This window comes from Anas platyrhynchos, chromosome 3 (genome assembly GCF_047663525.1).
Source record: "Anas platyrhynchos isolate ZD024472 breed Pekin duck chromosome 3, IASCAAS_PekinDuck_T2T, whole genome shotgun sequence".
Lineage (NCBI taxonomy): Eukaryota > Metazoa > Chordata > Aves > Anseriformes > Anatidae > Anas > Anas platyrhynchos.
This window is the reverse complement of record NC_092589.1, coordinates 114483319-114507430: the sequence shown is the minus strand read 5'-3', so window position 1 is coordinate 114507430 and position 24112 is coordinate 114483319. Positions and strand designations below refer to the sequence as shown.

The 24112-nt window shown below is 41.3% G+C and overlaps 1 protein-coding gene across 2 annotated transcripts in view; it reads left to right on the top strand.

Moving 5' to 3' along the window:
* CD2AP (CD2 associated protein) overlaps positions 1-24112 on the top strand; it is a 73934-nt gene that overhangs the window by 1513 nt on the left and 48309 nt on the right. For both annotated transcript variants that reach the window (XR_005264355.2, XM_027455325.3), the window contains exon 2: positions 20131-20291. Coding sequence is in view for 1 of the 2 variants with exons in the window: in XM_027455325.3 (XP_027311126.1) it covers positions 20131-20291 (161 nt within the window). In the remaining variant the exon portion in view is untranslated. The remainder of the gene's footprint in view (positions 1-20130; positions 20292-24112) is intronic.

Below are 24112 nucleotides of genomic sequence, written 5' to 3'. Positions count from 1 at the left end.
AATTTGTATTGAAAGCATGCTTAAAATGAGGTCTGAAAATATAAAATGAGATTGTTATTGCAGGCTCTGACATAAGCAGAGCTTTAATAAATCACTTTTTCATGGTTCAGAATAGGTAGGAGTTATTATTTTGTACTTTCTGAGCTGCATTGTCATACTTGCAAGAAGTGTTTACATCGGTCATTGCGGTAGACAGCGCTGGCACTGCCTATAATGCAAAGGTTTAGTATGCTAATTAAACGTTTTGAGCCCTGTGTAATGTTGCGATGTGAAATATCTGGGGGTTTCCATAGAGTAGGTCCGAATTATTAAAAGTATTAGTGTGCAGTTGGGAATATTGTCCAAGACTTTTAATAAAGGTCTTGGTCTGGTTTTCAGGCTGACTTTGATCACTGTACAACCTTGGTTGATGTAATTTTTTTTTTCTTTACTCTTCCTTACGTATGTCTTCTCTCTCTGTCTTTTCTGATTACAGTAGCAAGCACGTTATTACTGCTCCATAGGTGGCTGAATTGAGTGGGTCCATAAACTGTGTCAAGTATTGTTACTGCGTGGGTTATTATAACCATAACAATTTGTGTGCCTGTGCAATTACGTTAGAAGTGCTTCTGCCAGAACGCTGGCAAATGTCTGCAAATGATTATAGCAGGATCCCAGAGCCTTTTAAATAGGTTTTCTCTCAAGGTCTAATCCTTTTATTCAAAATCTCAAGCCTTACATTCTTCTGACTGAAAAATGGGGAAGAGTATACATTAAAACATCTCCAAAAATGAGAGTGAAAAAAGACCTAACTTTAGTTGGCACTACGCTAGCTATATTTAGTGATGGCTTTGCGTTTATTCTGAGAAGCCATTATTTAATTACTTTATTACTGACGTCATGGTAGAGCTGGCTCTTGATAAGAGATTGTTTGTCTTTTATGCCAGCCTCTGAAGGAGGTTTTGTATGTCAGGGATGCCTTGGAGGAAATCATGGAGGTATTTGACAAATGCATGGTTTTCTAAGATTCGTGGGGAAGTACCAGAGGGGGAATATGATTCGGAGGAAACCAAAAGTGGAAGAACAGTAATACCAAGTGCCTTGAAACAGGGACTTTTATGTTCTTATAATGTTGGAAATGAATGTTGCAGGAGCATGTGAACGATGGCAAGGAGGAGGAAGTTATTGGTGGACAAACACAGACTGTGTAAAGCCACTGATGATGCCCTGTTATGTGATTACTCTGTCATTATAATTTTTTGCCTTCTGTACTACATTAATCATGGGGATTCGATATGTGGTTCTACAAATAGACGAAAAGTAGATGAATCTAAGGGAAAAATGTTCAGATGTTCTGAGGAAAGATCTTTTTATTGATTGAATCGTCTGTTTGCCACCCGGGGTTGACAACCATTTAGAGGGAGGCAGAGTTGCATTATGACATCTTTCCTGTTTATTTCTATGGCTGGATAGCAGCTAATTTTCCTAATTATAGTTGAGAAATGAGACGATTATATAACTTGGGCATTATCAAGAAGATTGAGCTGAATTTGCGGTGTACAAATAATTTTTGTATCTCTTCACAACTAAGAATGAAATATTGTAGCAACAGTTGATACTCTACCGCAGTGATACATTGAAATTTCATGGACTTTTGCTACATGCAGTTTTACCCTTTTTTTCCTTTACTTCATTGGCAAAAATCAGTGCTGACAGATTTGTGGTTCCCAAGAGTTAATATATCTGAATTTGGTGCACTTCATCTTTGGAAAACTTTGTGTAATACTTAAAGAAGCTGGACACGCTTCTTCACTGCTAACAGAACGAATACAAATATGAAACAGTTTCTGTAGACCAAATATATTTATAATTTCATTGATCATTAAACTTGCATGAGGTCTTTTGTTTTCTTTACCTTCCTATTGCAACAAAAAAAATCTAGTTTTTTTTTTTTTTTTTTTTTTTTTAAGTAGACTGAATGCTTTTAATGTATTATCACAGGGGACAGTGAGAGGTTGAATATTCACTAGCAGCATTACAAGAACTAATAAAACATTACTACAATGCTTGTTCTTGTAACTGGTGAAGAAAAAAGAGTATGAGTCCTTCAGTGAGTATTTTTACTGAGAAATATGTTAGATGCAGCGTGCGGTTGAACTTTATTTACAGTAAGCCACTGAAGAATAAAATGACTTAATCAGAAGTCCAAGATATTGCTAAATGCAGCAGCTTGTCTGTGTTAGGGTTGTTGCTGCATGTAATGTTGACAGGTCGGCTAGCAATGTTGAGCAAAGTGCTTTCTTATCATTTTTTGTATTCTAGACAAAACTATAAGGAAAAACAAGGGAAAGTTGACCTTTGGAAGAGAAATGTCTAAGCTCCTACAGTCTGCTGCCCTGTGGCTGGAAGAAGTTGGTGGTTACTGGGTTTGTGTCGTGGTAGAGGAGAAATCCCATGAAAGCCTGCTAGAGGCTGTTGGCTTGGCTCATGCCTGCTTCCCTCCATCCCCAAAAGAAAGAAAACGAAAGAGCTGAAGCACTGTCTGTGGTAGGTTTATGAAAAGGATATGTAAAGCAGGTCAGCTGTGGGATCTTCTCCATTTTCTGGCATCACCCATTGCCTGGCTATTAGTAATTTATGGACTTTCTCAAAGGTGTTGGCAAGCAATTGGTAACTTTGGGACTTCTTGAAAGGTGTTTGGAGTTTGACTGAATCTTGTAACCCATAGTGACAGACCATCAGGGACTTGCACAAGTAGGGCTGGGAGGAATGTGGCTCGTGCCCTCCACAGCTTCCTGCGGCAGTGAGAGTATTTAACATGAATGGGGTGTGTGTGTGTGAGGGAATGCTTCCTGTCTGTGTGCATTTTTCCCCTCTCTCCCCTAAAGCTGCTTTCTAAGCCTGAAGTCTCTGTATTTCTTAGAAATTGCAGATTGCTTGCTTGCTGACCTCCTTATAGTTACCTTGCAGGTTTGGTTTTAATCCCCTGGAGCCGTTTGTCTTTCAGACTGAGAAATCTTCATGCCTTTATTTTCCTCCTGTGTGAGGAAACACACACATGCTGGTCATCTTTGTGTGTTTTTTAATTTTAATTTTTAAGTTTTGATGCCACTTTAATCTTGCGAAGAGATGTTAGAGATGTTTTGTTCGAGACTAACTCCACACAGGGACGTAATTATATTTGCTGCCTCGGTTTTCTTTTGTTTTCCTAGCAGTTCTTAGTGTTTTGTTTCAGTTAGATAGTATCTTGCCTTTGAAGTCTCCTCACCTTTGCTGACCTCCTTGGCTCTGTTGTCTCCCTGTGTTAGCTTTTTAGTGTCTTTTGGTTGCATGCACACACAAAATACGTGGTTGGGTATGCCGTGCTGTCTGGAGCTAAGCTGGGTGATTGCTCCAGTCCGTCCCTGTCTGGCTGTTGGTGCTGAGCTCTTCTGTCACTTCTATTTCCGCAGAGACACTATCGCATGTGACTGCTTGCACAGTAGTTCCCTAACCCAGTTTCATAAAAGTGACTTATTAGGAAAGAAGAGCAGTAGAAGTGCCTAAAGTGACTCAGGTCAACTTGACAGAAGTAGATATGATGATCAAATGATTTTTTTTTAACTTTTTTTTTTTTTTTTTTTGTTAGTGGATCTGGAGTATAGCTATTTCTAGCAGAAAGCTGGTGGCTGAGAATGGCTGACCTGTAGCTAATAGATGGTGTCTGATCTGTGTTTGCAATCTGGGCACTTAAAACGCTGTCTGAGCTGTCTCTGTTCCTTTTTAAAGGATTTGAAATAGCCTCCTGTAGTGTAGTTAAATTAGATTCAGCTTTTCCTTTCCTGTCTGTAAGCATTGATTTTTCTCTTCTACTCCAAGCTGTCAGACTGTGAGTGATCTGAAAAGTTCCACGTGCCCCACGAATGTTAACTTTGTGCCTTTGCAGTCTCCCTAGACACACAGTAATGAGAAATAGCTCTGTGCAACTTTGTCCCTGTGATGGGGTGAGCTTAAACCTACTTCTGCATTGCCCTCAGCTTCTTGTTGCAAGGATTTTTAGCAGGGCTGAAGTACTAAAACTATCTGCTCAGTCACCTACTTTCTCGAGTGATTGCTTGCTCTGTTAAATAAAAGTACCATAATTTCAAAGCCAGCCTTGGTTTCAGCAGGATGTTCACCTAGGTGACCTCCGTAGGTTCCTGTCGGCCTAATTTTTTCTGTGATTCTTGGCATAAACTGTAATTTATTTGAATAATATTGTGGCGCCAGCACAAATATTTACTTTCTCTGACTAATAGTAACAACTATTTTGGGCTTGGATTTCATTTTATTGCTCCAGCCGTATGCACAATTGATTTCATATAAAGTCAGTATGAAATGTTGCTTTTTCAGGAAACCTGAATGACTAAAACAATGTATTGTAGATGTTTTTGAGCAGCATATCTGCATTTCCTGAAATAGCTAGGGCCTGTGACTGCCAAGTCCTAAATCAGACTGAAGGAAGCATCACAGTATGTGTCTTCCAAATGAGTTAAATCTTTCCACTTCTGCATGATAGACACTGAAGTAAATACCATACAAGGTCACCTAGAATATTAAGTTAACTTTTCTTAAAGGAACATTTATTACCTATAATGCAATCAAGGTATAACAAGCTGTTAGGCAAGTTTGCTTTCAGTGCAATCATTTCAAATCTAATATTAATGTTGAAATATTAATAAATCTCTGCAACCTGATATTTGAAAAATGATAAATATATTTTTTCTGTTGTTGCTAAAAATCTTTGGCTTGAGAATATTTAAAACCAAAATAAGGCATTTTGCTGTTATTTCTTGAGTTTGGACAGCACTGACTTGTGATGTTACAGGAGAAGCTTGCAGCTGGAGCTCTGCTGACTGGAGGACGAAGCAGGGATCTCTATGTTCATGTGTCATGGTACCGAATAGCTTTGTGAACGTAGAACTTTGAGTTTAAATTTGACATTATTTTTAAGAAACTCAGAATTAATTTTATCACCTTTGTTGGTTCAACCAGATAAAATATAATTTTAAGTTATTGGAATAACTTAAGCTCGTGCTATTTTCTGAACAGGACTGAAATCACCATGAACATGATACTTTCTGATAGCAGAGAAATATGCAAATGGCTGTGGAATGAAGCAGCACTGAGCACTCTTTATTCTTTTTGTTGCTGCTTCTGCAGGAGCCACATCTCAGCAGCTGTAAATAGATTTTTTCTGGACTGGAATTATTATTATTTTAAATTAAGAAAGCAGTTTTTCCAGAGTTCCTGGAAATTTGCCTGACTTACCATCTAAAGAAGACTCTAAGTCATCAATTTTTACCTTTTGGAGAAAATTATTAAGTGGTCAGCCTTAGTCACATGTTTTTGACTGTATATGAAGCTTGAGCATTTTAAACTGGTGCTGAAATTAAGTCTCACCCTTCACTTAGCTCCGGCCAGTGATCGTTGTCCTCTTTCCTTGTTTATACAAGCTGAATCATCTGAAACTTCCCTGTCTTCTGAAATAGCTTTCAGCTAGGCTGGCTCTGCAGGAATTGAGAGGAAGCTCATGGCTGCAAAAAAAAAAAAATAAAAAGAATGGAAGCAAGAGGAAGGTGAGGTTGTTACTTAAAGCAGAGTCAGCTGGGGTTCATTTATAGCATTAGCTGAAGTAAAGCCTGGTGGAAAGGATTCTTATAACTTGAGTTCAGTTGGATTTATTTGAAATGTATTGATATACCCTAATTTAGCCCATTTTTCTTTTTCCTAAGTCACATTGTTTCTGCTTTTTTTTTTTTTTTTTTTTTTTTTCAGGAAAAATGCAAAAATAGAACAATGAGCAAACTTGTCAGAATGGTTTGAGTCATTCCCATGCAATGTGTTTTTTGGGACTGGGAAGAGAAAAGTCTTCATCTTTGCTGCTCTGAGAAATGAAACCGCTGGTTTCATAAAGCTTTCACTCTTAGTAAAGGCAAATCACATCATTTAACTCTGAAGCTGTATCTCTAGTTGGGAAGGGCTTTGTTGTAGGGCTGACTGGCACGTAATCGGACTTGCTCTGAAAGTCATCCTGTGGGTACAGTTTCGTGCTGTGCCTCATTGGAGATAACTCCAGGCTGCTGCCACAAAGGGCTGAAGCTTTGCGGTTACTCTCCCTGTCTTGCTTTTGGCTCTGGAGGTTATGAGGCCGTGGTGAGAGCTGATAAGCTGCCTGATGTGGGGGAAACTGCTCTGCCTGGTTTACCGCCCTGTCGGTAGGCCGAATGGCCTTGCTCCGACTGCGCAGTCATTACCTCCTGTGCGAGAGAGGGGGGTGGGAATACATTTCAGGGGCCAGGGAAGGGAGAGAATCTCACCTTGTACAGTATAGCCTGCGGTTACTTTGCACTCGATTCAAGCTGGAACATTTAATTTCTCCTCAGAGTCTATCTTAATCACTCTCCGTAATGTCCATGATCCAGCAAACTGATAATTTCATAGCTCTCTTCTTTAGAAAGCTGTTCTAAAACTTCTTGTCATTTTCCCCTATCCATGTTAGCCATTTTTAAGCTATGCCTGTGTCTTTATCGACTTCATAATCGCTTTAAAGGGAAAATACTTCATAAACAACTGGAACTTGTTGAGGTATTTTTTGTTTCTGTGGGTTTGGTTTTTGTTGTCCTCAGTAGTCTGTCTGTATAGAGAATCAGCCTGAGTATGGCTCGTTAAAGTATATCTCTATCCTTCTGCATCTCCTCAGCTGTGCTGAACTCTCATTATTTGAACGTTTTCTGAACTCTCATTGTTTGAACATCCCCATTATTTGAATGCTTTCATGGAAGTTGGCTTATTTAGCACTGTCATAAATTGATAAATGTTTTAAGTTTTAGGTAGTTAATATTACATGTGCAAACAGCAGTATAATTTATCTTACCGATAGCTACCAATATCTTATCTATCAGTGACACTATTAACCACTAGAACAAGTTGCCAAGGGAAGTGCTGGATCCATCACTTCTAGACATGGTCATTCCCTGCCTGAGGACTTTATCAATGCTTTCTTTAATCTTCTCTTCTGGCAGATTTAGTGATCATGTGTCCCTGGGATGATCTAGTAGAAGAAACTGGCCAGAGCTGAATCCAACTGGAAGAGAACCAGCTGGCTGGTTTGTCAGCAAATTAAACCGGCACACCCTCCAACAGCGTGAGACCAGTGCAAGGGAAGAGGCAGCGGTGTGAGAAGTAGGGAGAGAAAGCATGCAGGGTCACTCCATCATCATCAGATATTGTTGGTCTAGTTGTAAGAGTCTATGCTCTCTAAAAAATGGCTAAAGCAACTGTTCCTGAAAAGCAGACCCCCATCTTTTTGGTCTTGTAACTCGTTAAGTCTCTGGTTGGGGGATTTTAAAGTACAACTTCACAAATTTAGCTATACTTCCAAGCTGCCTGGGAGTGTCTGCAGTTTCAGATAATCAGTGGGAGAGTGGGCCATGGCCTGTTGGGAACTTCTGTGTCCCAGGTAAATTAGAGCTTTTCTGAAGTGAGGTAAAAATGAGATTCTGTTTGGAAATAAAAATGCTGAAGGGAGTACGTACACATTAGGAAGAAGGTGAGTGTGTTAATCCCATACTGTCATAGTTATGGTAGATAAGAAGACAGCAGATCTCCAGAAGTGTTTGCAAACAGCAGAATAAAGTATTTGTGTTAAGCATAAATTATAAACTACGCTCTTCTGCTCTCAAAAAGCAAATATGGTGCTTTATAAGCTTGAGCCAAATTACACGTGGTTCTGAAAATACACTGCCTTCTTCAGCACAGGGAGGGAGAGTCTGAAGTGGAAAGATCTTTCAATCTTAGTGCTGTATTTTTATGAAAGAAAATCGTGAAATACGTGGATGTAATGTAAATGGCTTGTAATGTATGTATTAGAAGAAAACATATCCCAGTAGGTAACTAGTAACAGGAAGACTCTGGCTTGATGAATAGCAGGTGAAGTAAATCTATTTATAAAACACAAAATGTGCTGTCAGAATAAGACAGCCTGCCATCCCCATGCAGCAAGAAGCCCATACTGATTTTTTACCTCGTGTCTTGCTGTATTGCAGTTCTACATAGTGGCTGAAGTGGTAAATCCTGACCTAATTAAAAAAAAAAAAAAAGCTGAAGTTATATTGTTCATTGTCTCCATGTGTATTATTATTATTATTATTATTTATTGTCTGCATGTGTAATTGGGTCACCAGGGTTGTGCTCGGTAGTTATGAAACACATGGGGACAGACTAAAGGGATTTCCTGTGGTTTTTGGAATCGGAACTGCTTCTTCAAGAGAATGTGGTGAGGAGAGTGGAGATGATGATAAGCTTTCTATGAACTTGTGCTCAGTTCTCTCCTGACTGCAATGAGCACTATCCTGAGCCCCAGACAGTTTTTCATAACCTTCTGTAATGTCTCTGTTCCCTCCCTAAATTCCTTAAATACCTGCAGTTCTGTGTTACTATCAATTAGCTACGCAAGACACAGCACATGCTGTAGCTGTTTCCAGGCTGCATATTTGATGGTTAGCCAACCAGCAGGTTAAAGGAGTAGGAGTGGTAGGGTAGGGGGAAAAAAAAAGGTATAACACTTATTTTAAGGCATTAATCTGACATGTCTCAACCAAACAGGTGTACAGGGGGAAAACTGGCTGACAGGCATGCTCATGTGAGCTTGATTTTCTCCAAGGTGTACAAGATGATATTCAAGTATGGAAAGCCTGGGGGCAGACCTAACTTCTCCATTCTGAGTGCCTAGCAGAAGACTGGATATAATAAAAGCAAGATGAAACTTGAGTTCCACAAAACACATCCTGTGGATACCTAGCAAGATTTTGCATTTGCTTTCTAGTTCAATTTTATGTCTTCGTTACGTTCTGGGGTTACTCCTCCTTTCTTGGTCAGAGGTGAGGAGGAGGACCTGGGGGTATGGGCAGTCAGCCTCACCTCAGTTCTTGGCAAAGTGAGGGAGCAGACCCTCAGGAAAACTGCTTCCAGGTACACGAAGGGCAAGGAGGTGACAGGGCAGCCAGCGTGGATTTCCAGAGAACAACTGATTTGAACAGTGTGGTTCCTTTCTATGATAACCCCACCAGTTCTGTGGACAAGGGGAGAATGAGCTCTTATATACAGGCAAGGTTTTTGACATTGTTGCCCGTGGCATTTTGCCAAACGGAGGAGAAATAGGCAAGATGGGTAGACTGCAAGGTGGGAGGGAGGCTGGGACCCAAGCCAACCAGTCAACAGTTCAAGGCTAAACTGGTAGCCGTTGACTTGGTGTTCCTGGGGCTGGTACGGGGCTGGTGATGATATCCAGCCGCCCAGATGATAGGACGGTGTGTCCTCCCCGTACACTGAGCGAGGAGGAGATGGTTGGTGTGCCACGGGGGCACTGAGCCAACAGGAGCCTCCTGTAAGTCCTAGAAATGAGTGAAAGAGAAAATCCAGCACCAAGGGATCAAGGAGGAAATCTGGGACTGGCCTTGCTGGCAGGTGGCTTTGACCGGGGAGTAGCTGGCAGTCCCTGCTGATTGTGCTTGGGGCACTAAGGGACACCAGTTAGTGGTGGGACGTGGAGGTTCAAGTTGGTGCTTGGATGTCATGATCATAGAGGTCTTTTCCAACCTAGGATTCTATTACCTGGCATTTGCAAAGCTGTATCTAAAATACCATGTCCAGTTTTAGTCCCCTTTCTATTGAAATGCAGGAGGAATACCAACACACTCATCTCAGAAAGGCACCTGGGCGTGATCGTGTTACCTCCATCCTTTGAAGACTTTCAGGTTTGAGCTGGGCAAAGCCTTGAGTGACTTGCTTGGACTCTGAGGTCTGCCTTGCTGTGACAAGTTTGGAGTTAGTGACTTCCAGAGGTCCTTTCAGACCTTTTTATTCCCCCTGTGATTCCCAATATTGCAAACCATGCTGACTTAAATCATAATCTTAATAAGATATGGTTAAATCCCTTCAAAATTCAAGTTACAAATGAGTGTTTAAATGACTTGATTTCCTGAATTTTAGAACCTAATTGAGCTAACGAAGCAACTTCATCTTTAAAATTATCTGATTAGGGCTGTAGGGTGCCCTTGAGCGTTTGTGGTTTTGACTGGCTTTTGTAAAAATCCATTGCATAAGGATTTCTAACTGTGCTTTTCAATCAACAATTCAGTTTTTGTATTGACTGAAATGTCTGCACTAGAAAGTAAATTAACTTCATTAATGCAATAATTAGTGTGGGCCATCCTGACAGTGTGAAGTCAGATAGGAGCACTTGCCTCTGTTCTAATGCTAAGCATATTTTGTGGTTTTTGAAAGATCCCAGTCTGGGACCACTCAGACTATTGCATCATTCCTGTTTTTAAAGCTGAAGAGAACACTTTGTGCATGCTCCGAATGATGCTTTTAAGTTTCCATAAATTTATTTCAAAGCCAGCTTCTTGCCGTGTTTGCAGAAATACAAATTGTCATTCTGAATGAGATATGTTCCAAGTTGTAGACTGTATATTAAAGCATTTTTGCATTTTTTGGGGGTAGTGTGAAAGAAGTTTTCTTTTGGTTTAAAGCCAGAAAGCTTTCAGAGACTTTCTTGTTTTTGTCATTTATGCATTCGTAACCTGGAGCTGTGATCATTCTGTCCTTTTTGGCCAGAGGAGTCCTCACAACAGTCTGCAGGAGGAGCTGAAGCTTTTGTAGTATCATGGAGCCCTGAAACAGAAGGAAGGAAACGTTTATGTAACAAATACAGATATTTTTTGGTAACTTTGTAAAAAGATTTCTAGCTAAGACAAGCAACTGAACTTTCACATGTATTTTTAAGTGCTAATTAACTATTTAGTGGAGGTTTGGAGGGAAAAATGCTAACAATCCTGTAAATGTGGTGTGACCCCTTTGCTGACCCTGTGGCGCTTCTGCTTATTTGGTGCTTAGGATTTGAACTAGATCCGAGTGAGATATGTTTATTTTCTTGCTCAGAGCTTCTTAGCAGTTTTTCTGTAGGCAGATGTTCTGTGACTCACCTTGGATGTTGAATGTTTTACTAAATAGATGTTATAAAATTAAGGGAAGGGATAGAGGAAGAGGTGTAAGTCTATATACAGAACAGTATCTGAGTCATGGCTTGAGGATTTTTTGTTATTTTTCAGCACATTCCCCTGTGCCCTTTGAGATCCTTAGTTTTCTGTGCTTATCAGCTTAGCAGCAATTCTTCAGCTGTACTTGTGAAGACGTTTGCTGCCTTTCCTGCAGGTGTCACCTCTCTCATTTCCATGCTGCTTCCTGACAGTGAGCTCTACTCGGACACAGTGAAAGAAAACAGCAAGTAACATAAAACATCACTTTCTGTTTAACGTATTATTTTCCCCAGGTAAAACACCTTGACCTTGTGTGTTTTCACAGGCAGTCCGTGATACCTGCAGTTAGTGCTGGTTTTTCTCTGATGCTTCCTTTCTCCTGTCTTCTCTTGACACATTCCTGTAATGAGGGGTGGGGAGAGCCTGGTGATTCTCGCTCAGAGAGCTTAAGGGAATTGAGGGGGAAACAAACATACAAAACCAAACTCTTATTTTTTAAAACGTGTTTTATATGCTCATATGCAGTGGTAGACACTTCAGAAGCTAAGGGAGAATAGAGTAGGAAAATGAGGCGTGTGGTGTTTGCATCTTTGGTGCTTCAGGGCAGGCTGCTAGGCAGGATTTCTGCTGCAGTGTTTGTATTTAATTTCCTTCACAAAGTTTCTTGCTAATTGTACTGGAGCCAGCTTGAGAAGCTGTCATTTGAGATTTACTGTTAGAATGCAAATGAGCTTCTCTTTACCGTTTTCAGTAGTGCATTTTCCTAATTCGTTCAGTATTCATGGTCTGTAAAAATAGATAGAATCTCTTGTTATATATGTGTCAAGTCATTTCTTCAAGAACCTACCATTGACTTACTAGACCTGTGCTAAATGCCAGGTGAATCCAGGGTGACTTCTAGATGGAGCAGCTCTGCACAGGCAGAACCAAGGCTCCTGGCTTTCAGCTGTCTCACAGGTAGGCTGCTGGTTTTGTTTTTCTGTTTTTTTAGGGAAGCTATTGCAGTGGCAGGATTACTGGTCTACACGGAAAGTGTTTCTGGTGGTAGTGCAGCATAGGGCAAGTTGCAGAGAGTAATGAAGACTATCAGACACTTGCGGGGGGTGTGGAAAGGAAAGAAGAAGGAAAAAAGCAGAACTTTACTCAAATTTTGCTTTGTCACTGGCTTCAGCAGTGACTAGAGCTGTCTGGGAATCAGGTTGTCTAGAGATAATGACTGGGGTGTCAGTGGCATGGCACTGGGAACGTATTTTTGGGAGAAGTTGATTTGCATTCAGCTTGGCCAACTTCTGCAGAGTTGCATGTCTGTTGTAGAAGTAAAATTGGGAGCGTGAGAAACTTCATTAAGGGCTCTGACAGATTGTGTGGGTCACAAAAATCAAGATGTCTCTGAAAGAGGGTGTGATAAAGCCAGTTGCTGATACATACTTCTCTTTGTGTATATCTGACATTCAGGTAAAATCACAGTACAAAAATTTTCTGTGTTTACCGTTAGAGTGAAACGTTTTGGGACTCCATGCTTTAGAAAAAGAACAGAACAGCTTTTTAGTCTGGCTCTTTCCTTCCCCTCCTTTATTTTTATTTTTTGCCTTGAAGCTCGAAGTATTTAATCAAAATGGGAAGCTGACAGTAGCTGGACTGCTGATGCTGAGATTTGGACAAATAAAGGCCCAGAGGTGATACTGGATAATGTGAGACTTGCACAGTATGATTGAAAGGTTTTTTTTTTTTTTTTTTTTTTTTTTTCTCTTGTGTGTTTAGTTTGATTTATTTTCATCCTAAAAAATGTAGAACAGCATAAAATACCCTTAGTGGTGAAACTCATTGAATTTCTAAGTGGTCTTGCAAACCACCTCATACATTCAGTGACTTCTGATAGAAAAAAGATGCTGTATATTTTAAGAATGATACGTTTTTTTATGACATTTACCAGGGTTTTTGATTGAAAGGACTTGATTTTTAAGTTCCTCTCTAAGTTAAAGACTTCTTAAAATCTGATAGAAGCGGGGATGAAGCTGGAAGGCTGAGGTATCCAGGCACTGAGCTGTGTGAATGGGAGCTCAGGCTGGGGCCGTGCTCTGTCTGAGCTCCTGCACTGGAGGATCTCCTGGGGCTTGTTGAGAATTTGGCCTGGCCCTGCAGCGTGGTGGCTGTGTGCTCGCCTAATGCCGCACTGAACCTAATTAGCCTGCCGAGCTGGGGGCTGTGTTGGAGTGAATACAAAAGGCTGTCTCTCCAAATGGAGCAGACTCTGTTAAGATCCAAACCCAGTCCCTGTCAGATGGCAGCAGGGTGTTTGTGGTGCTCCCAGAGTCTGGGTTGATGTGGCTGAGCTGGTGTTATGTAGAATCTGTTTGGATCCAACAGTGTCTATTTGTTTGCATGGAGGGGACCTGTGTTGCTGGAAAGCAGTATTTATCTGTCTGGCATATAGGCTAATAAATCCCACAGATTTAGGTTCTCTACCTAGGAAATAAGCCAGAAATGGAATAATTATTTGACAGCTAATTGAGGTTCAATTGTATATGCTTAAAAGAAAATGTATGCAGAGTGGCGCAGATATCTTTCAATTCCATTGGCATGGTGTTTCTTATTATAAATTAATAAAGAATCCTGATAGCTGAGAGCACTTTGCTTTAAACAAAACTTGAAGTGAATATTTAAACATGAGGCCAGCATCACCTTAAACTGAATACCATCTCCTCTGCCACATCCCTTCCTTGTGGTGGGTAGGTGTGGGTGAGGAGAGCTGCAGCAGCAGGACGCAGTGTGTGACTGCCTCGGTGCAGGGATGCGGATCGGGAACAAAGCTGATGTGGCTGGGATAGCTCCTCAGGGAGCAGGCACAGTTGGCAATGGCTCTGCTGTGTGTCAGAGTACTTCTGAGGCTGTACACAAGGCACCCAACTTCCTTCTGGGCTGGTTTGAAGGCAGAAGATCTTGCTCGTGATGCTTAGCGTTGAGGTAAATTGCGGTGACGCAGCTGTTTTGCAAGTCCTTCATGTGGAGTGTGAATGCAGTGGCTGCACAGCTGAGCTTGCTGGAACCAGCTGCGGTTCCACGTGCCGTCGCTTAAACCTGTTGGCTTCTTGAAGGCTGCCGTGAGCTGGCTTGTAAAGTGTGGGTATGCTGCATGGTCTCTTAGTTAAATGTGCTCTTTCCGTGTTCAGTTCTTACCAGCTCGGAACCACATCCCTAGCGTAAGAGCTGGCAGGAATCCAGTGGCTTTGCTCGTTTATGCATTATGCTGAGGTGTGGTTTCAGGGCAGCTTTCGGCAACGTGTGAAGCAGTAAGCGGGGAGGGGCAAGAAAAGTGGACCTGTAAGGGAAAACCCTGGTTTTAGGGACCTGCATGCTTTCAACACCTCCATATCATATATCATCCTGGTTTCGGTCTCACCCCGAAGACTTAGTGCTTATTAGTGATTAAAGTTCAATGAGGCTACTCCTGTGATGCCTGTCTCTAATTTAAGTTTCAGTGTGAAGACATCTGAGTTGCTTGCTGTGAGATGGCTTCATGCTGTGAGCTGAAGCACGGTCAGTGAAGGGGTTGGAGTTTCGCTGAGAAGCATGCCCCTGATCTGGACGTAGCAATGATGTAGACATGGATCTAAGTTGGCTGTGATGCAGTCTTGCTCCTCAGACCCTGCAGTGAGCCGTTTTAGGGAGATTAACTTGTGGAAAGTTGGGAGTCTTTGCTTGGGCTGTTTACTTCTGCTAAATCAGATAAAGAAATAAGTAAGTACTGATTTCAGCACTAAGCAGGAGGAAAGGACCATGTGGATGAGCATGGAAGAGGGTGGGATCACAGCATCCCTGCAATAAGATGCCTTGAAAGCATAACTTTGTAGTTTTCTCTCTTTCCATGAACGGGCACCATGAGAAGGAAGGAAGGAAGTTCTGTGTTTCCATCTCTCCAAGCTTCAGTCTGCCTGGGCTTCTCATGCTGATGCTTATTGGAGCATGAAAGGAAAGGAAGTACCTGCCTCCTTGCACACGATCCGTGGGCAGAGACATCTCCCTGTCAGTGGGAAACTTGGGCTGCTTATCTACTCAGTGTGAGGAAGACTGAACCCACGTCTGCACCCCAAGATGATACTTTAACCTTTGGGGAACTGGTTATCGTGGTCTTTTAGGGTCACTGTGTAAAGAGGAGAGTGAATCATGGGGGCAGATGCAGAGCACAGAAGAGGGAGCTTGGCTATAGCATGGGGAGGATTTGGGCTGGGGCTCTCCAAAGCCAGGTGCTCACTTTGTAAATGTGTCTACCAGGAGAGCTTTGTTGGACAAAATTCATAGAGTTTTGAAAGCAAGGGCTAGAACTTCATGGGTGATGGAGAGTTTGCCAGGTTTCTTTATTCGAGCACATGGGTAGTCGTGTGACTCAAGTCAGCGTGACAGTGAGTTATGTGATTCTGGGGTAGGGAAAAACACTCTTAGAGCACTGCTTGTGTTCAGTGTTTATGGGTGGGTTTTCAGTGTTCAGCATCTGAAGAGCTTTTTTCAGTGTAAAGCTTTGTCTTTGGTGGTTGATTGTACGCTATGTTATTATTATACTTGTTTCCTAGACCCTTCACCAGCTTTGTATTTTTTTTCTTTGGACACAGAGGTCTTCAACTCATTGTAGTCACCTTAGAAGCTGTAGGAATGCTTCAAGGAAAAGCAGCTGTAAAGGAACATTCTCCTTCAGATTAACACTTGATTTTGAGATCGTTGTGAAGAAATGTGGGATAGTAAAAGGGTAGGATTGTGGTTTATCTTTGGTCTGCAGCATAAGCTTTGTCTGTTATAAAAGTGAGAACCTTTATAACTTTGTGTGTATGTATTCGTAGTTTATTAGAGACTAAACTTTGTTTTCTGAGACAGTGTTTTCTGAGATAAACAGCACTATCCTGACTTGTACAGCTAACCAGGTTGATTTCAAGCTTCTAGCAACTCTCTGTTCTGCCTTAACTGCAGCTTGGCAAGGCTCTTCTGGAGGCCAGACAACTTTCCAGGCTCGAGGTTCCAATAAATGACTTTTCAGCTGGACTGACCTAAACTCTGCCTGAGGAGACCTCAGTGGAGCGTGGCACAAAACTCGAGTTCTTGCAGCTCAGTGCTGGGTTTGCCCCTCTAGGCTTGCAGCAGCTTTCAGCAAGGCTTCCTGAATAGCTCAGGAGGATTTCGGTTATCCCACCAATGTTGCTGTAGTTTTATCAGCTATTATGTGTTTTGCAAGGGATTTACTTTGTCTGGTTTCTGTCATCATCTGGCTACTACAGAAAAGTCTCCGAATTCTGATGGTACTGTAATATCCTAAACAAAGGACCAGGAATGTGAAAATGTGCTTTTTGCTGGGTGTGTGGGACATTTGGCTATTTCTAATCAAGACACAGGCAGGCTCAAATGTCAGTGTATTTTTCAGCCTTTCCAATTATTTATTCATTGATATTTGTAGGTTCCCAGGGGGACCTATGCTGTAGGCTCCTGTAACAGGTGACTCCAGGAAGAGCCTGTGCAGCTGAAGACTCCCTTTGTTTAGAAGCAGTGAAGATGGGTGTTAGGCGGTTGTGCTTATCAGGAGGCTTGCCTTCTGCCACATCCTGGTGCCAGCAGAGGAGAACTGGTTGTGTAAGTTTTAGAGAAGTGAAGGGGTCACCTGTGCCAGCAGCATTGGGATGCTTTGTTTGGGTAGTACAGCTGTGCTGGCCAGTAATGCTCACTGTTTTATCCAAGAGGCAGTGCTGTTAAATAGGACGCTTTTCTCCTCTGCCATGGGGAAATCACGTAGTCGGTTGTTGATGGGGCTGATTGGCTTTGAGATATTTGGTCTGTTTTATTAGCAAGCTGTCGTCTTACTGGAAATGAAGACCTGAACAGGCAAGTCCCACAAAGCCTGCTATAACCACATTTCCCCAAAAGATGTCCAATTTATTTATTTATTTTTTTAACTTAGTGCCGTTGATTTAAATTTGAGCCCAAATCGGGTCAAACCCCTCAGTACTCTCTGAGAAAGTTCTGCAGTGACATTGCAGGCTGTCATGGTTGGATGACTGAAAGCTGCCAACAGAGGTGAAACTTGAGTTGACCACAGAATGGTTGAGGCTGGAAGGCACCTCTGGTTGTCTGGTCCAGCTCACACCTGCTCAGCTTCAGCACACGGCCACATCCAGCTGGGCCCTTAGCACCTCCAAAGAGACACTACTGCGTCCCAGAGAGGTTGATCACCCCCATGGCAGGTGGCGTGTGTGTATTTATGGGTTTAAAGGGAATTTGTTTGGCTTCAGGTGGTGCCCATTGCCTCTTGTTCCTTTGAAAGAATGTTGTCTCCCTTCTTGGGGAGCTTTGGTCCTGCTGGATGTGCAAGAAAAGTGTGTTAGACCTCACCGTGTTCATGCTGCAGCTTGAGAAGACGATTTTGAATCTAAGAGTTCGTCACTGTGGACTCAACTACAACTCATGGATTTGAGTTGAGTTTGAAATTGAGAAAACTGCGTAAAAAGCAAAAGGAAGACAGGATAGGTATTTTTGGTGGTTTATAGAGATATTCTGCTCTTTGGCACTTTTTGATATTTTTTTTTGAAAGCTTTGACCAGCTTCTATTACTACACTTGTTGCTGCCACTTTCAGTATCAGGTCTATTCTTGAGTAAAGCTTTTAAATTTTAGAAATTAATTTTGAATTATTTTTTTAAAGCTTTTAAAAAGCTTTCAAGTGCAGTGTTTGAAATAGAAGTACATTCCATGGACTGATACAACTCCTCATTGTTCTAAGGAGCTGTGACTTCTTAAAACATTTTCTGTCACTACTGAGCGGTGTTTTGCTTGGGAAAATAGAGTAATTCCAAGAGCTTTCAGCAGTTTGTCTTTCAGTAACTGGACTCTTTTGGCAGTAGAAAGATTTCCTGCCCATTGTGCTGCTGTCTGAACCACCTGAACAATTCACCTAATGCTACTTGCTAATGTTGAAAAGCAAAACTGATAAATCTTCCTCATGAAGACTAAGCAGTAAAGAGATTTGTAACTTGTTCCTGTTTCTGTGTCATCGCCTGAAAAATACATGGGATGAAACCATCTTGACGTTCTTCATGTCATCCCTCCTACTTACCAGGCAGGGGAATAGAATTTAGATCTGACTTGTCTACATATGAGAAAGAGGATGGCATTAAATATCATTGACAAATACAAGAGGAAATTCAACATGTAAATTCCAGGAATAAAAAACTGCTATTTGTGTTTACTGCAATTTTGCTTTGGAACTCCTGGATGATGACTGGGAGGTTCTCAAGATCCAACTTTAGCTGTTGGCATGACCGTGTCCATGTTTTACAGTCTGGGGAGGTGACCAAAATGAATGTGCTGTGTATTTCAAGAGCAAATATAGAAAACTCCCCCAAGGAAATAAAGAGGCTTTCAAAAGAATTAGTTCATATTGACATAGTGTGTCTATGATTTCCTTCTTCAGACTCTCCTGGGGAAAAAGGACCATGTGTTTGGCAGGTCGAGTCGCAGACAGTGATGTTGTATGCAGTTACAATGCCTGACTTTGTGTTCTGATCCGTACATATTTAAGTTTGCAAACTGGTCCTGTATTGTGTGTTTTGAGATATAATACCTGCTGATGTGCTTCAAAATAGAGTTTGTCCCAAGACAAATACATAACATGGCTATTTCTTACATTTTTATGTATCTTGGTTTCCCCAGTGGCCGAGTTGAGTTGGTTGGAAGGTGACGTTATTTCCACACTGCAGGTGATGAATAGCTATTGTCTTTATGATCCATGATTTATTTGCAGCTGTCTCCTTTGTTAGTTGGTGTGTTCAGAACAGTTTGCCAGACAGATCATCCTAGCTTCTCGTGGATTTGGGATACAATCCTGTAGTTTTGATTTTTACCAGGCTGGTTTTCTGACTTCATCTGTAGGCAGCAGAGGGATAAAGGCTGCGTTTCAAAACATGCAGCAGCACTCTTGATAAAAGCTGCCCATGGATAAGAACTGTGCATTAATTTAATGGATTTAATGGGGCTGGAAGTTCAATGCCGGGGTGGGGATGGGACACATGACGTGACTTTTGCCAATTTGATTCCTTAATTGTGAAGTAATTCTTGTATATTATCATGCATTGATAAAATAAGGGCTAATCTGGGTTTCAAAAAAAAAAAAAAAAGACAAAAAAAAATCCTCTACAGCTGTTCAAGATTTATCTTTTCAACACTCCTGTGGTCTTGTCTTTGCATGTGTATGTTGTGATCTGCAGATTAAATGGAGGTTTTGGTGAGCGTAGTGTTATGTCTTGTAGCACCTGATTGTCCTCGCTGGATTTGTGAGAGGGAAAATTATTTGATTACTGCAGGTTTGTGGAAAGTCCTGGCATAAACAGAATTTCTTGATGAACAAATGAGCTCTTATTGCCAAACAAGCCTTCAGTTGCCAGTAAGCAACTCCAGTGGATCTTGTGCAACAGATGGACAAGTACATAAATATAATGCTAGGCTCCTTTGAGTAAACTTAATTATGTCAAAATTAGAGCTTGCTTGCTTATTCATCTTTCGTACAAAACCAGATGATTCTGAAGGAGGGTGTCTCTTAAATATCTGTGCATATTAAGTTGTTTGGTGCTGTCAGTCGTGCTCATTCTGGTTTGTTTGTATTAAATTTCTCGGCTCAAACTTGCAAAAGTATTGAATCTTTTTCTTTTGTAGGCATAACAGGAGATATAAGCATGAAAATTAAGAAAGCATTGCCATACCTGCACAATTTGAAACCTTCTGTTTGACCCTCAAATATGCATTGAAAAACAAATGCCTTCCCTGTGGGCAGTGGTTCGTGGTTGTGAAGTCTTAGGCTGGGACTTGAATTTTGGACAGCTCCCCCCCAGCCCCTTTTACCACATGTGCGCACAAAAAAAAAAACAACCTACTGCCACCAAAATATGCCATATTCCTGGTTTTCCTTGAATAAGTGACGCTTCTATTTTTCCTTTCTAAAATGTCTGGGGACACTACAACTCTCAAACAAGCATTTGTTGTTAGGTCTGCCTTTTTGTTCATGCATAGCTTTAAAGTTTCATTTCTGAGTTGCACTCACTGTTGTTTTTTTTTTCCTTCAGTGGACTATATCGTGGAGTATGACTATGACGCAGTGCATGACGATGAGTTAACGATTCAAGTTGGGGAAATAATCAGGAATGTGAAAAAACTGGAAGAAGAAGGATGGCTAGAAGGGGAGCTGAATGGCAAGAGGGGCATGTTCCCTGACAACTTTGTGAAGGTGAGTTTTCTCCATTGACTTGTTTCTGCTGTGGTCATACAGCAGCCTACTTATTACCGAAATGTTAAGAGTTACATACCAGTTATATTTATAATGAGATGAATTTTTAATTGGAAGACTTTTCAACTGATAAAAATTTTTTGGAATGTTTTTAAAACTTTTTTTTTCTTCTTGGTAACTTCTGCTTTTTTTGTTCTTGCTCACTTCAGCATTGGTCTGTGCCCTTGCACTGTGTATCTTGTCTCCTTGCTACTGCTCAGTGCATTAGCAGTTGCCTGCAGTGCTGGTGACCTGCTTTAGTGATACAGATTGACTTTAAAATCAAAATTACCCCTACGGAAGACATCAGGTCAAGAGAGACTTGGGAAATTAGGGTCATGGCCCAGTCAGCTCAGCTGTAATGAAAAACTGCATCCTCAGGCTGTGGTTATGTGGATGCTTCAGCCTGGATTACAAGCAGTTCTGTTTGAAGGAGGCTCCTGCACTTGCTACCCTGAACTCCATCCTTCTGGTACTGCCTTTTTGTGGCTGTGCAAAGGGCGAGAACAAGGATGGGTCCTGCTAAAGGGTAACTGTAAAACTGTGAAATCATACAACTTTTTGCATTTCCTGTGTTTGTGCCCTAGTTTTCACTGATCTTGTTTGCAGACGTGTTTTCTGTTTTCTCTGGAAGTTTTCTAAACCTGTTACTGAGTATGCAGCTATCTATTAATCAGTTACATTGAAGAAACCTGCAGAGAATCGAGGTGTGCTGTTCCATTAGTCACGTCTGAAACTTAGCATCTGGCAGCTTTATCATCTCAACTACTCACCTGTTACTGAGGTGTTATATACATAGCTTCCTTATGCTTTCTTCTCCCTTTGAATAACTTTCAAAGATTCCGAGGTGTAACTTCAATACCATAAAATATAATCAAAAAGAATTTAGGTATTCCTGTCTTTCTGAAGTGAAATTATTCTTTGCAAACCAGGAATTCTCTAATATATCTTATTAACTGTGATATTTTCATGTTGTTAAACCATAAGAGGGAATTTATCCAGTGTTATAGACACTTTACACTTGCTTACATTAAATTTGACAATACTTCTGTTTGACTTTATGAAAAAGTGGAGTCATTCCTTTTTTTTTTATTTAGATATCTATCTTTTAATACTGGTGGAAATAATCCAGTTGCTTCTTAGTGAAGGCCTGCTACCAAGGAAAAGTTTGTAAGATTGCCTTGCACTTGTCTAATATATTTAACTGGTCTGTAGTTCAGTGCAAAAAATCCATTTCAGGTTTAGGGCCCTTTATTAATAGTAACTTAAGGTAAAATTAAGCATCGTTTTGATGATTATTGTACTGATTTGTCTAGCACTTCAGTGCCATGTAGCAAGAAGGTGTCAGACACAGTGGTTCTCCAGATCATGGGTCACCAAAATCATCTTCTCACTGAACAGTACAGAGGGGTCAGAACTGGCTTCTTGGTACATTAAAAACTAAATTTTTTTGGATATTGTTTTGCCTGTCTGCAGCCGCAGAACTGTTTACCAACTTTGATTTAAATTGCTTTCATCTTTTTGCATCTCAGCTCCAATTACTTGTGATTGTACAGCTGTTCACCATGTGTATGGTGTAGTTGGATAGCCTGGGTTACAGGACCTATTTCCTGGAAAGCAGAAGAATTTGGAGAACTGAAAAGGAAACTGTAGAAGAAAACCGTCTTTGGTTTAATATTTGGTGAATGACAACGGGGACAAGTTGATTGAGGAGTTCAGTTATGAGGTTGATTTCATGATTAAATTTTTTTGTAAAGACTTTATGCACAGGCTGAAAAACCTGTCTTGCATTGGTTAGATGATGGGAAAGCATAAAAATAAGTATTAAGTCACGTTTTTTTTTTTTTTTTTTCATTTCCCTTTTGATTATAGTTCCTTCTTAAAAAGGTAATCTTAATGTACAGGTAGTGGTAGTTTGAGAGAGAACTTTGTTGGTGCTGAAAGGCTTTTTTTTTCTCCGTCCTCTCTTCACCTCAGCTTCCCCAGACTGCGTTTGCTGCTGCTGTAGGCTGCTGACATTGCAATACCTGTGAAATGCTGTTGTGAACAGACCACTACAAACATCAGGCCTAAAAACTAGACTTGAATGATCCAGCTTGACAGCTTGGGCAGGTGTGACACATTAAGGGGTTGATGAACTGCAGGAGGGAGGTGGAAATGAGCTGAAGCAGCACTGTACTTTGGCCTCACGAACAAGGAAGGTCCTTTGAGAAATGAGTTTGCTCATTTGCCACCTCACCCATCAGCTGTTCAAACTCTAAACGAGGTGGTGGTTTGTGTGTCTTCTGGGCTTCCTATGGAAAGGGGTGTGTTACTGCTCCGAGCAGGAACACCCTGCAGCTCCTGCAAGAGCCAGACCCTCTTGGCAGTGGAGAGGTGTAAGAAGTTGGTGTGGGGTAATGACAAGAGGGATGCTGGAGGGGGCCAAATGTTGCTCATGAACTCATTGCCCGTGTGAAAGGGAGAGGAGAGTGAAGCTGTGAGTGATGCAGTGAGCAGGAAACAGCAAGAAGGAAGCCAGGCTAGGAGGATTGGGGGACCTGGGATGCACCTGGTACAGGTGCCCAAGTGTCTTTCATTCTGTGTGGGGAAGAGAGAGCATGGGGTGGATCAATCACATCAGGTCAGTGGAAAGCACAACTGGAGGGAACAGATCAGTGTGGACAGGACTAAGATTTACATCAAGTTTTGCACATTTTAATGTGAGATTCTGGGGCTCTGAATTTGAATTTTTATTCATTTTGGAAAGGATCTCTGTATTCTCCTGCCATTCATTAGGTAGGGATTTAACCTGAACTCATCATATGCCTAATTTATTGTGCTTTTGTGTAATAGCTATGCCTCTCTATTCTCATTTGATAAGAACTTAATTGAAGCCAGTGTATAACCTCTCCATGTAGAATTTGGGTGTTAATCTCTGCTCACATGAATAAGACTAGCATTTGAAGTTGAAAGTGCGTGTGTTATCAACTAGATCTGCCTGGCCTCGTCCCATATAAAATATTTTAAAGCATAATAAATAAATACATGACAGTTTAAATTATGCAAAAGTGGATGCACAATCGTTGATTTCAAATCCTAGCTGTTTTTTGGGAAGGTAAGTTAGCTCTTTAAAAGAAGCCTTGGATTTTTGTCAGACAGCTGCAAGAGTGTTGAGGGGGGAAAGCGGTAACTCCAGCTCATTTGTTTTTTGCTAGTTTTGCTTTTTTCTTCTTAATTGTGTCTGACTGCCCAAGAGCTTGTTGCCAGGTGGCAGCTGCGAAGTGTCCTTGGCTGCCAGGCAGCATGCAACTGCCTCTAGCCTGTTTGAAGGACAGCCCAAATGTCAGTAGGAGGAGTAGGGCTGCGTACCTTCTTCATGTGTTGGGTGCCCCAGATCCAGACTGTATCAGCACAGCTCAGGTGGATCCCAGTCCCGTTTTGCTCCCTGCTGTTGAGCATTGCCAATATACAGGACTTAGTGACATTTATGCCACCCCTCAGGCTTTGACTTGTGGGTTGGACAAACGCATCTTCTTTGAGAGCATGACTAAGTGCTGTCAGCTTCATTTTGAGTTATGATAGTCTTGCAGGAAAACAGCTTTTTCACTTGAGAGAAAACGAAGACATAATCTTTTAAATGTTGCCAAGTACTGATTTTGCTTGCTTGCTTGGTTTGCTTGTTTTTTTGTTTTGGCTTCTACACCTTTTTTTTTTTTTTTTTTTTTTTTTTTTTTACATGTTTATGTAGCATCCACAGAAGAATTGGAGGTTGGTGGTGCCTGGCTCCTGGTACCAGCTGA